The sequence below is a fragment of the Microtus pennsylvanicus genome, chromosome X (genome assembly GCF_037038515.1).
Source record: "Microtus pennsylvanicus isolate mMicPen1 chromosome X, mMicPen1.hap1, whole genome shotgun sequence".
Lineage (NCBI taxonomy): Eukaryota > Metazoa > Chordata > Mammalia > Rodentia > Cricetidae > Microtus > Microtus pennsylvanicus.
Genome location: NC_134601.1, coordinates 118,691,192 through 118,705,509, shown reverse-complemented (window position 1 = coordinate 118,705,509; position 14,318 = coordinate 118,691,192). Strand labels below are relative to the sequence as shown.

The window sequence follows — 14,318 nt, the reverse complement described above, 5'->3', positions numbered from 1 at the left end:
AGGCCCGGCAGGGCTGCATAGTGAGACCCTGCTCCCCAAACGGAGACACTGAGTTGAATTATACACTTATTTTATTTTTACTAGTATTTGGGTAGTTTTTTTTTTCTTCTTGGATATAGTGGTATGTTTGTTTGGCTCTGAGGAAAACAGGTACACATGTAAAGGCTGGTGGATTCCCTAAAACTGGAGTTACAGGTGATTGTGAGCCTTCATGTGGGTGCAGAGAATGGAACTTGGGACCTCTGGAAGAGCAGTCAGTGCTCTTAACTGCTAAGCCATCTTTCCAGCCCTCTAATTCTTTTGAGACAGATGTCTCAGTATACAGTTCTGAGTAGCTGGGAATTAACTCTGTAATGCAGTCTGGGCTATTCGGACTCAGAGTTTGCTTCCTCAACCTCCCAAATGCTGGGGTTATAGGTAGAAACTACCATATCTAGATGTTTGGTTTGTTTTTAACATTTATTAATTTCTCACATGTTCATGTATGTAGATGAGCATATGCCATGGCACACAAATGGAGGTCAGAAAACAACTTGGGGGAATTGGTTCTTCTACCTTGTGGATTCAGGAAATTAAACTCTGGTTGTCACTTGATGGCAAGCATCTTTACCTGATCTTACCAGCCTTTCCCTGGTATTTTGAGATAGGATCTTGCTATATAATACGTAGACCTGATTGACCTCAAACTTGTTACAGTTGGCCTGCCTAAGCCTCGCAAGTGGTTGATTATAGATATATACTATAATATTGTGCAAAAATAAAAATAACCATGTAAAATATATCTCCTTTCACCATTTTATTGTGCATATATATATATATATATATATATATATATATATATATTCATACATGAGCACAGAAATAGTGCGCATATAAAATATAAGGCAGGGGCTGGAGAGATGGCTCAGTGGTTAAGAGCATTGCCTGCTCTTCCAAAGGTCCTGAGTTCAATTCCCAGCAACCACATGGTGGCTCACAACCATCTGTAATAAGGTCTGGTGCCCTCTTCTGGCCTGCAGGCATACACACAGACAGAACATTGTATACATAATAAATAAATATAAATAAATATTTTTTAAAAAATAAAAAAAATAAAATATAGGGCATGCCGAGTGGTGGTGGTGCATGCTTTTAATCCCAGCACTCAGGAGGCAGAGGCAGGTGGATCTCTCTGAGTTAGAGGCCAACCTAGTGTACAGAACAAGTTCCAGGACAGCCAGAGCTACACAGAGAAACCCTGTGTCAAAAAATATATGTGTGTGTGTGTGTGCGCACACATGCATGTGTGTACGTGTACTGTTTTTTGGATTTTTTAAATTTTGGTATTAGAATTTAAACCTAGGTCCTGGCACATGCTAAGCAAGTGCTCTTACCACTAAGCTGTTTCATACCTGCTGTTTGATTTTTTTAAAATACTATTATTGTTGCTTTTTGTTTGTTTAGAGTCAGGGACTCTTTGTATAGCCATGCTAGATGATGTTGATCCTTTTGATCCTACTGCCTTGGCCTCGCCAGTGCTGAGATTACAAATGTGTGCCAACATGACCAATTTCTCCTTGTTTATACGTAGACTGTGGTAGGATGGCTAGGACACCGTACAAAGATGTCTGTATAGAAGTAGATAGAGGATAATTATAAAGCAGTCAGTTGTTTAGGTTACCAGCATGGATTAAGAACCTTAAATTACTAGGGTTCAAATCTTCGCCCTGCAATATACAGTGACCTTTGATCATACACTTTGCCATGCCACAATTTGTTTATCTGTACAAGAAAGTGATAAAACTTTCATCATGACCTTATGTAAATGAAGTTAGTTAATAATAGGAAGTGCTTATTATGGTCCCTGGCTATAGTAGTCACTGTGTTAGCTGCTCCAGATATTGTTTATAGAAAAGATGTGTGAAAGAAAATATACGTAGAATGCTTATGAAATAGTAATAAAGCAAGTTTCTTTTTTGTTTTATTTTAAAGATAGGATCTTATGTATCCAAGATTGACATTGAAATTCTGATTATCCTGCTTTCACCTCCAAAGTGTTGAGTTGTAGGCATGCACTGCACCATCATCCCAGGTTTAAAATGCTGGTGGGAACTGAACCCAGGGCTTTATACAAGTTTAGCTACATCCCAGCTTCCAGAGTAAGAAATTTTACTGACTACATTATGCAGAATACACTTGAAGAAACAAGGACTAGAAAGTCATTCACATATTGGCCTAAAACTTTGCTTTATATTTAACAAATAGTCCAGTATAGAGCTTGAAGTACACTAGTAAAAATGGAGAGTAGAAAAATGAACTTTCTGTTTTAGTGATATTTGTTGACTTCAACCTTAGCTGGAACTAGGCTTATTTAAAACCAGAAAGTTTTTATAGAACCAAAGTAAGCCTTTCATTAACAAATATGAAAAATTCTAGAATACTACTACATCAAAAGTAGTTAATAGGAGAGAAGGGAGAAGTAATCTTGCCTTGTTTAAAGATAAAACAACAATAATGGCACTTCCTTTGATATATGACAGAAATTCAGAGGTAGAAATAGCTACAAATATTGAAAAATTAGTGAGTAGTGGTGGCACACACCTTTAATCCTAGCACTTGGGAGGCAGAGGCAGGTGGATCTTTGAATCCGAGGCCTGGTTTACAGGGAAAGTTTCAGGATAAGACTACACAGAGAAACCCTGCCTCAAAAAAACTGAAAACAATTGAAAAATGGAAAGTTTTAACTACATAGGGAATGACCATGTCTTAAGTTTTCTATTGCTGTGAAGAGACCATAACCATGGCAACTTTTATAAATGAAAACATTTATTTGGGGTGGTTTGCTTACAGTTTCAGAGATTTAGTCCATTATCATCATGGTAGGGAGCAAGGTGGTGTACAGGTAGACATGATGCTGGAGAAGTAGCTGAAAGTCCTATATCTTGCAGGCAACAGGAAGTCGACTGAGACAGTGGGTGGTATCCTGAGCATGGGAAACCTCAAAACCACCCCTACAGTGACACACTTCCTCCAACAAGGCCATACCCACTCCAACAAAGTCACACTTAACAATAGTGCCACTTCCTGAGAGATTATGGGGGCCAATTACATTCAAATGACCACAGGCATAAAATTAGAAGGAAAACATGAGGTGTGATGGTGCACTGTGTACCATCTTTATACTGAATGCCACTGGCAATTTTGAGTTGGGTGATTGTTTTTGGCATTTAAAAAAAGTCCTTATTTTTATTGTTGTGTATGTGTGCATGTGAATGTGTCATGGTGTGTGGAAGGTCGGAAGATAATTTTGTGGAGTTCTTTTTCTACTTGTGCTTTTATGTGGGTTCAGAGATAGCATTCAGGTTGTGAGGCTTGTGCAACAAGCACTTTTTACTTTCTGAGCTATCTTTGCTGGGTCTTTTTTGGCCTTTCTTCAGTCATTTTATATTTTATGTTTTGAGACAGGTCTCACCATGTTACCTGGACTGGCCTGGGACTTGCTGTGTAGACCATGCTGACCTCAAACTCCTAGATATCTGTCTTGTCTTAGATTATAGGTGTGTGATACTATACACTGCTTTTCTTAAATCTTTAACTTGTCTTTTCCATATATGCTAAGTGTAACTATATACTATTAATCTGAAAACAGTAATAATGTTTTGTGTTTATATATATATATATATATATACATACATACATACATATGTGCACATGTTGCGTACATGTATGTGCTGAGGCAAGGGGCCACTGTTGGGTGTCTTCCTCAATCACTCAAGGTCCTATGATTCTTGTGTCTCTCCCTCCCCAAAGCTGAAATTACCGGCAAATTTTTTAAAGTAGGGGTGTGTGTGTGTGTGTGTGTGTGTGTGTGTGTGTGTGTGTGTGTTTGTGTAGACCAGAGGATAGAGTTGTTTGTTCTTTTTTTGTTTTTCTTTTTCATGACAGGGTTTCTCTGTATAGCCCTGACTGTCCTGGAACTCACTCTGTAGACCAGACTGGCCTCGAGCTCACAGAGATCCACCTGCCTCTGTGTGCCTACCCCCAGAGTGCTGGGATTAAAGGTGTATGCCACACTGCCTGGTGACCGATATGTTCTGTTGTTTCAGTCATCTGCCATCTATTCCTTTGAGATGGGGTTTCTTACTCAACCTGCAGATAAAACTGGCGGCCAGCTAGCCCCAGTGATTCTCCCATCTCCACTCTCCACAGCTTGGGAATTACTGGTGTGTCCATGCCTGGCTTTTTTACATGACTGCTGGGTTTCTACCTTAGGTCCTCATGTTTTGAGCAAGACCTTTACCCTCCGAGCCATCTCCCCAACCTTTCAGGATAACTTAAATTTATGTATTTAGTTTTCAAGGTTTTGAGATAAGGCCTTGCTCTGTAGATGAGACTAACCTAGACCCTGCTTTGTAGACCAACTTGGCCTAGGATTTGTAGCAATCCTCCTGCCTTTGCCTTCTGTGTGCTGGGATTACAGATTTGTACCACTACATCAGACAGGAACAACTTAGAAATTTTTTTAATTAGTTCTATTTATTTTAGTGTTTCTGTGTGTGGGCATAGAAAATGTGTGGACAACTCTTTCAGGACTCAGTCCTTTCCTTCTATATGGGACCCGAGGATTGAACTTTGGGAAGCTTCTGATTAAGCCCCTTTCACACTGGCCCAGAAATAATTTTTAATTTAATCTCTTTGACATTTTGAAATAGGCAAAAATGTGCCTTTTCTCCAAATTGAGGCAATAAAAAAATCAGAAATGGGTAAAAATGTTTACCAGTTATATCTAATAAGGGATTTATATCTAGTTAACATAACAAGTAACTAGATTACAAAATGGGCAAAACATATGAATAAATGTTCTTTTTTCCAAAGAAGGTATACAAATGCCTAATAAGCAGAAGATAGATACCAAACATATTCAATCCTCAGAAAAGTGCAAACCCAAATCATAGTTGGTTACTATCACAGCACTCTTGATGGGCACAATTAAAAAGACAGATCATGAGCCTTGGCAAGTATGTGGAGGCATTAGAAACCTTATGCATGGCTGGTGAATTCAAATGTTACAGTGGGCTTGGGGAAACAGTTAAGTTCCTCAGAAGGTTAAATGGGATGGCTATGGATCTAGCAGCTTTTCTGGTTATATACTCTGCAGTAATTGCATGTTCACAAAAACATACATTAGTTTCTAAAGCAGAATTGGTCATAATAACCAAAAATTGGAAATAATTTAAATACCCATCAGTTAGCAAATTGATAAATAAAATGTGGTTTGTGTCTCCAGTGAAGTAATATTCAATTATTAGGAGTGAATTATTAATAGGTACTGCAGCATGGAATACATGTTAAGTGAAAGAAGTCAGGAAGGGCCACAGACTTGGATTCCATTTGTAGAAAATGTCCAAAATAGACAAAAATATATAGGGAAAGGAGATTAGTTACCTAGGCCTGGAGTTCGTGTGGAAGACGAAAGGCTAATAGCTAAAAAGTACAAAGGATTTCTGTTATTGTTGCTGTTTGTTTGCTTTTGGTCTTTAAGAAAGCATCTCTTGCTGGACAAGGTGGTGTAGGCCTTTAATCCCAGCACTCAGGAGGCAGAGCTGGCAGATCTCTGAGTGCGAGGCCATTTTGGTCTACAGAGTGAATTCCAAGACAGCCAGAGCTGCTACATAGGAAAAGCCTGTGTCAAAAAAAAAAGCATCTCTTATAGCCCAGGACGGCCTTGAATTCCTGTCCTTCTATCTCCATTTTCCTAATACTGAGAATATATATATATATATATATATATATATATATATATATATATATATATAATACACACAACCACAATCACACTGGACTCAAGGTTTCTTAAAGTGACAAAAGACTACCTTGCCTACCTATAACAGATTAAAAAAATAATTATAATATTACAACTTTCTTTTAAAGGCACTTTGAATTGTGTTGTTCCCATAGAAACTCAGTCTCTACTCAGTTGTAATCTCTGGGAGGAGATAGAGGAGTTAGCAAAAAGATGGGACTTCTCAGAGCAAACCTCTGACTCAAGGTCTTACTTCTTTGAGCTTATTTCTCTAAAGTTCCATCTTTATCATTTAGGGTATGGTGTTCAATACATTCTATAAATGGAGACTGCTTGTTTATTTCTCTGCCACCCAGACCTTAGTAATCAATCACACAGAAACTATATTAATTACAACACTGTTTGGCCAACAGCTCAGGCATATTTCTAGCTAGCTCTTATGTCTTAAATCAACCCATTTCTATGATTTTGTATTTTACCACAATACTTGTGGTTTATTACCTCTTGCTTCTTGTGCAGCTACATGGCGTCTTTCTGATTCCACCTACTCTATATATCTCTGTTCAGATTTCCCGCCTGGCTTTGCACTGCTAAGCCATTGCCCAAAACAGCTTTATTCATTAATCAATAAAAGCAACGTATATACAGAAGGACATCCCACATCCCTTCAAATTTCTCTCACTCTCAGCAACTTTCTCTGCTTTCTCAGAGCTTTTGCTCCTGAGCATTGTGCAACTCTTCCACTTTAACCAGTTGTATTCTGTGGTGCAAGGAAGCTATCTATGTCAGCCTGTCTGTTCATAGGTACACATTTCTCCCTTTACTTCCTCTGGAGGCACTTGTATCCTGCATCATGGCCTTGCTGCTGTGAAACCTGGATCTAGTGCTACATCTCAACCATGGTACCCACTAGCTGCTTCTCAAACTCAGATTGCTGCTTCCTTCAATATTGTAGCTGCTTTTCATAGGAACTGATTTTTATCACTTTAGGAATAAATATTTGTTTTGTTTCTTATAACTCTTTAAGTAAGCTGAGCATGGTAGCACACATCTTTAATCTGTGAGTTCAAGGCCAACCTGTACATAGTAAGTTCCAGGACAGGCTACTAGTGAGACTCTGACTCAATAGAAATAAAATAAATAAGTAGTATGTATGTAAATTGTAACTTGTATGCATTTTCTGTACCAGAGATTGAACCCTTGGTCTTAGGCATCCTACCATTGAGCTATATCTCTAGCCCCTAAATTGCAATGTGTGTGTGTGTGTTTAGTTGTTTTTTTTTCTTTTCAAGACAGGATTTCTCTGTAGCTTTGAAGCCTGTCCTAGAACTCACTTAGTAGATCAGGCTGGCCTTGAACTCAGAGATCTGCCTGCCTCTCTCCTGAATACTGGATTAAAGGCGTAAACCACCACTGCCTGGCTAGTTTTAAAACTAGTATAGTATACAAGGCATTAGAAATCATTTAAAAATTTTTGTCATTTATTTATCAAAGCCAGGTCTTACCATGTAACTCATGTAAACCAGGCTTGTTTTGAACTCACAGCTGCAGTCTCCAGTGTGCTGGTATTAACGGCAAGTACCACCACACCCAGCATCCTTGTATAATTTTTTAACAAACTTTGAAGTAATATTTGTCTGTATTCAGAGAAGTACATAGATTATGAATGCTTGGATTTAATAAATTTTTAAGAGGACAACATCCATGTTATCCTATCTTTATACCCAAATGCTCTAGAAAGCCCAACCAGTGCCTCATTTCTAGTACAATCTATTCACCTATCTTCTTTTTATATATAAATTGTTTCCTTCAGTTAAGTATTCTGTGATGCCTTCCTCTTAATGTTAGGTCTATGAAAGCCATGCTGTTCTATTTGCAGTAGTTCATTCTCATTACTCAATAGTCTGAACATACTGCACTTGATCAGTTGTGTTGAATTGATTTTGTTTTAGAGCACTACTTCCAAGTAGTGCTGCTTTAAGCATATTTGGCCTTTCAGTGCACCTATGTAACACTTGGGTGAAATCCTAGTAGTGGAATTAAGTGGGTTAGAAGCTATACATATTGCCAAAGAATTGCAGTGCCAATTTGTTCTCCAGAAAGCACAGTGTCACTGGCCTATAATTTTAGCACTTGGTACATGGTATCTGGAGTTCACAAAGTCATTTTTTGAGAAACTTTCAATTCTAGGCTTGGACTACTCATGGCCCTGTCTTAAAAAGATGCAAACAACCTCCCAAAAGCATTGATTTATATCAATTGTATAGTAATTTATTTATATCAATCCTAGATTGTGAAAGATAAATATTCATTGCCTTAATAACTTTATTCCCTTCTACCTTGATTCTTCAATTATTTTTAGCTCTTCAGTTAGATATGTTGCAGTTTGAAATATTTTAATTATGTATATAAATGTGTGTATAGCTATGTGCATGTGTGGACACTGTTCCTATAGGCTGGAGATGATGGATCCCTCTGAAACTAGTCATAGACAGGTATGGGCTGCTGGGAACCAAACTTAGGTCCTTCAGAAGAAAAGTATACACTTTAACCACTGAGCTATCTCTCCAGCCCTAGTATGTCACAATTGGAAACAACAGGTGGTTTAGTGGGTGAAGGCAATTGCCATCAAGCCTGAAAACAAAAGTTCAATCCCTGGGACCCACAGGTGGAAGGAGAGAACCAACTCCTACAAGTTGTCCTCTAATAACTTGACATATGTATTATGGCATGCTTACATGCATGCACACACAAAAATAAATAAGTATATTAAAAGACTTAAAAATCAGATTTCTGCTCTATCATTAGTTGTTTTTTTAATATTTATTTATTTATTATGTATACAATGTTCTGTCTGTGTGTATGCCTGAAGGCCAGAAGAGGGCACTAGACCTCATTACAGATGGTTGTGAGCCACCATGTGGTTGCTGGGAATTGAACTCAGGACCTTTGGAAGAGCAAGCAATGCTCTTAACCTCTGAGCCATCTCTTCAGCCCCCTCATTAGTTGTTTTTATCATCTTTGCTCAAGCTCAAAATTTTCCTACCTGAGTTTTCTAAGTGTCTGACTCCCATTAATTGTGTTTTGGTTTGAGCCAGGGTTTTACTTTGTAGCTTGGACTGGCCCAGAACTCATTATACTTTTCAGGCTGGTCTTGAATTTTCTTCAGTCTTCCTGTTTTAACCTTTTATTTGTTTTTACGTTTTTTTTTCATTTAAAACAAATTTTAGGGGGCTGGAGAGATGGCTCAGTGGTTAAGAGCATTGACTGTTCTTCCAGAGGACCTGAGTTCAATTCCCAGCAACCACATGTTGGCTCACAACCATCTGTAATGAGATCTGGCGCCCTCTTCTGGCCTGCAGGCACACATGGAGGCAGAATGTTGTATACATAATAAATAAATAAAATCTTAAAAAAAATTTTATGTCCAATATATTTTGACTATGTTTTTCCTTCCCTCAAATTCTTCCCAGGTCTGCTGTCTGCTGTAACATTTTAAGTGCTGGGATTATAGGTGTGAACTACCAAGCTGAGCGGCCATAATTTGAAAAAAGTATTGTTGGTTTTGTTATAGTTGTTTGTTTTCTTTTTTGCTGCTGGTTTTTAAACCCAGGGTCATGCACATGTTAGGTAATCAATCATCCTTCCACTGAGCCACAATCCTAATTCCATTAATTTTTCAAAGTATCTTTTCTCTTCTTGTAAGAGAACTGTATTAGATACCTTGTATCTCAGTTGTTTTCAGATAGAAAAAAAAAACCCTCTTTTCAACCAGAAGGGAAATGTAGAGTTTACAGTTGTGATATATCATGTGACCAAATAATATTAACAAATAGGATACAGAGAAGACAAGTAAGTAGAGTTAGCCAGGTGTGGTGATACTTACCTATAATTTCAAAATTCAGGCGGCCAGGAGGCAGAAGAGTATCAAGTTCTAGGCCAGTCTGAGCTATGTATAGCAAGACCCTGTCTTGAAATATTACGAAATAGAATAAGGTAAAAAATAATGATTCAAGGGAGAAGAAAACCATAGTAAATGCTTTTCTGGTTTGTTTTTGTATGCATGCCTTCTATATTCGTGATAGGGCGAGCCATTTAACATACCAGTCTCAATTTCTATGGTATAACATGAGAGAAGTTTATTACTTACTCACCCAATAGTCTAATTTGTGTTTTCTTTGCAGATGGAGTATCTTTCATGTATCTATATGGCATTTGGGCCAGGCTGCTTTTGTCGTTTTTCCCTGCCATCTTATAGCACCTTGGTGACCTCTGTATTCAAGCAGAGTGGGAAAGAGATGGAGATGGAGGACAAAGAACATGTCCTTCTGTGTATAAAAATCTAGTTGCTGAAATGACACAGTCATAGCCTCAGCTACCTTCTGAGAATAAAAATCTCATTGCTGAAGTGACAATCACAGCCTTGACTAAAATGGGAGTCTCACTTAGCTGTCAAGGGGCTGGGAAATGGAGTGTGCTTCTACTGGGTGCTGGCACTTGTCCCTTGGTGCCTACCACTGGGTACTTTGGGAGTTAGTTTTTGGTAGATAGCCACCTAGCTAGCTAACTGTACTGTCATCTTTTAAGATAACAGCAGGATAGATAACGTTCATCAACTTGGGACAATTTACTGTTTAAAAGATAGTTATTATTTTAACTAGTGATTTTTTTTATTTATTTATTTATTTTTTTTTGGTTTTTCGAGACAGGGTTTCTCCGTAGCTTCTTTGGTTCCTGTCCTGGAACTAGCTCTTGTAGACCAGGCTGGTCTCGAACTCACAGAGATCCACCTGCCTCTGCCTCCCAAGTACTGGGATTAAAGGTGTGCGCCACCACTGCCCGGTGAAGTAGTGAATTTTTTATAGGGAAATAAGTTTAAATTTATTACTGACTGGCATTTTTGCCTCCTTTGGTAGCATATAGTTATGCTTTGTTTTAGCTTTATCTTTTGGAAGTGCTCTGGATGAGACCCAGGGGCTCGTGAAGCAAAGCACTGCTACTGCAGAGCTATTAATAACCTTATGTTTAACAGTTTAGATCATGTCTCAGTGGAGCTTTAAAGCTACCTTATTTACATTCACAAGTCACTAAGTAAAAAAGCTGTCAAGATATGGCATGCCATTGGTTATAGATATTGATTACATTTAACTCTATCTTTTCTCCCCTTCCCTCTAGTTTGAGATTGGTACAATGGAAGAAGCTGGAATTTGTGGGTTAGGAGTGAAAGCAGACATGTGTAACTCTCAAGCAAATGATATTCTTCAACACGAAGACTCCAGTTGTGGTGGCACAACTAAGACACTTTCATTGGAAGGGGATGAAGACAGTGACTTTATAACAAAGAACAGGAATTTGGTGAGCTCAGCATTCTGTGCACAGGAATCAAGAGAAGAAATTCCTGGACAAGAAGCTCGAACTGGTCCTCCGGATGGCCAGCAAGATTCAGAGTGCAGCAAAAACAAAGAGAAGACTTTAGGTAATAAATTCTAGTCAATAGTTCAATGTTGTTTTCATCTAGTGCTCATTTTATTCACATTGTGTGTGAGACAGGTGACCCGTTGCGGGCCAGTGAAATGGCTCAGTGTGTAAAAGTACTTGCTGCTAAGCCTGGGAACATGAGTCTGATCCCTGGGACCCACTTTGTCGAAGGAGAGCAGGACTGCTACACATTTCTTCTGTGCACGCCTGTGTGCATGCACTCTCTCCTCTACACACACACACACACACACACACACACACACACACACACACACACATTTCTTCTGTGCACGCCTGTGTGCATGCACTCTCTCCTCTACACACACACACACACACACACATTTCTTCTGTGCACGCCTGTGTGCATGCACTCTCTCCTCTACACACACACACACACACACATTTCTTCTGTGCACGCCTGTGTGCATGCACTCTCTCCTCTACGCACACACACACACACACACACACACATTTCTTCTGTGCATGCCTGTGTGCATGCACTCTCTCCTCTACACACACACACACACACACGCACACACATTTCTTCTGTGCACTCCTGTGTGCATGCACTCTCTCCTCTACACACACACACACACACATTTCTTCTGTGCACGCCTGTGTGCATGCACTCTCCTCTACACACACACACACACACACACACATTTCTTCTGTGCACGCCTGTGTGCATGCACTCTCGCCTCTCTCTCTACACACACACACACACACACACACACACACACTCTTCTTCTGTGCACGCCTGTGTGCATGCACTCTCTCCTCCACACACACACACACACACACACACACACACACACACACACACACATTTCTTCTGTGCACGCCTGTGTGCATGCACTCTCCCCTCTCTCTCTCTACACACACACACACACACACACACACACACACATTTCTTCTGTGCACGCCTGTGTGCATGCACTCTCTCCCCTCTCCCTCTACACACACACACACACACTCACACACACACACACAGTACAACAATTTAAAATAAACACCTCTTGCCTCAGGTGAGTCATCTTGTCTGCTGTAGCTCTATGTACAGGAGGTGGAAAGAACAATAGGAAGCTTAGTTCTCTCTATATGATTCTAAAAATATTTTGAGGACAGAATGACAATTGACTTATTTGCATCTTTACTAGGCTGATCAAAGATTGGTCATAAAATTTTATAGATAGTATGTTAACTGTACTGCAGAAAATGAGCTCACCAAGTTTCAAAACTTTTTTTCTTCTATATAGCTTGTATTTCAGATCAAGCATGTGATATGCTTAATTTTTATATCTGGTATTTTTTTTTTTGAGACAAGGTCTTATATAGTTCAGGGTGACTTCAAAATTGTTTTTGCTTTTCTTTCCTCCCAAGACAGGGTTTCTATGTGTAGCCCATCCTGGAACTCACTCTGTAGACCAGGCTGGCCTCGAACTTTGAGATCTACCTGCCTCTGCCTCCTGTGTGCTGGGATTAAAGGTACACACCACCACCACCTAGCCAACCTCAAACTTCTTATGTAACTGAGGCTGACCTTTAACTTCTGATCCTCTTGACTTATCTCTCAAGTGCATCAAGGCATGCATGCCTGACCATACCATTAAATTGTGTGTTGTATGTTGTATGTTGTGTCATTCTCCCTCACAGCAAGGATTGAACCTGTGGCCGCATGCATGCTAGGCGAGGACTCTACCACTGTGCTAGATCACCATTTTGTGCTGTGCTGAATCTCATGAAGAAAATTGAAATCTCCTTTGAGTCTTACCCCTCAGCCTTTTTTTAATTTATTTATTTATTTATTTATTTATTTATTTATTTAGTTTTATTTTTGAGACAGGGTCTTACTATGTAGCCCTGCCTGGCCTGGAATTTGCTATGTAGACCAGGTTGGCCTCAAACTTAAAGATAACTACCTCTGTCTCCCAAGTGACAAGTGCTGCAATTAAAAGTTTACCACTATAACTGAAACCCCTCAGGTTTTTATACTTTACATCTTAGATTGATAAGCTGTGGATTTTTTTGCAATTGTAAAGTCTTATAATTCTACTAAATTATTTGATCAAAGTGGCAATGACAGTTTTAATAGGAGTGTCAAATTGACCATGCTGAAAACATAAGTGCTATGCTAAACACAACTCGTCAAGATATCTACATACATACTTGGAGAATCACCACATTTTATTTGCTCAACATTCAAGTAGCATCGGGTCTAATTTTCAAAGGCTTGTTTTTTGTTTTGAGACAGGATCTTCTTTTAGAGCCCTGACTGACCTGAAATCACTACTTAGACTATGCTGGCCTTGAACTCACCTGGGATTAAAGGTGTTTGCACCTAGCTCTCTGGGTGTTGTCTATATGTCAAAATACTGTTCTTTTTGGAAGGGGTTTTCTTTTTTCTTTTGAGACAAGTACTCATATGTAGCCCAGGCTGGACTTGAACTCGGTGTGTAGTCAAAGAGGACCCTAGCCTCCTAAACATTTTGACTTCACCTCCCAAGTTAGATTAATAGTGTGAACCACCATGGCTTGCTTGGGTTACCTTTCTTACTAACGTAATCTCCTGCTACTCTTTAAAATGTAAAAAGTTGCCACGCAGTAAAGGCACATGCCTTTAATCCCAGTACTTGGGAGGTGGATCTCACAGTTCAAGGCCAGTCTGGTCTACGAAGTGAATTCTAGGACAGGCTCCAAAGCTATACAGAGAAACCCTGTCTTGAAAAACGAAAAAAAAAAAATGTAAAAAGGAATATGAAAAATAGTTTTTGAGACAGAGTTTCTCTGTAGCTTTGGAGCCTGTCCTGGAGCTAGCTCTTGTAAGCCAGGCTGGCCTCAAGCTCACAGATTCGCCTGCCTCTGCCTCCCGAGTGCTGGGATTAAAGGTGTGTACCACCAACGCCTGGCTGAAAAATATTTTTAATTCCCTAAAAATGATACATTTCTTAAATCAATAGCCAGGGCTAGAGGTAGATGGAGGAACAAGAAGTGACTGCTGTTGGGTATGATTTGCTTTGGGTGTTAATGAACACTACCCAGTTGGATAGCTGTGACAGTT

At 39.3% G+C, this 14,318-nt stretch overlaps 1 protein-coding gene across 3 annotated transcripts in view; it reads left to right on the top strand.

The window, feature by feature from the left end:
• Positions 1 to 14,318, top strand: part of Txlng (taxilin gamma) — a 101,507-nt gene that overhangs the window by 13,041 nt on the left and 74,148 nt on the right. For all 3 annotated transcript variants that reach the window (XM_075958071.1, XM_075958068.1, XM_075958070.1), the window contains exon 2: positions 10,958 to 11,258. In XM_075958071.1, coding sequence (XP_075814186.1) covers positions 10,958 to 11,258 — 301 coding nt within the window. The remainder of the gene's footprint in view (positions 1 to 10,957; positions 11,259 to 14,318) is intronic.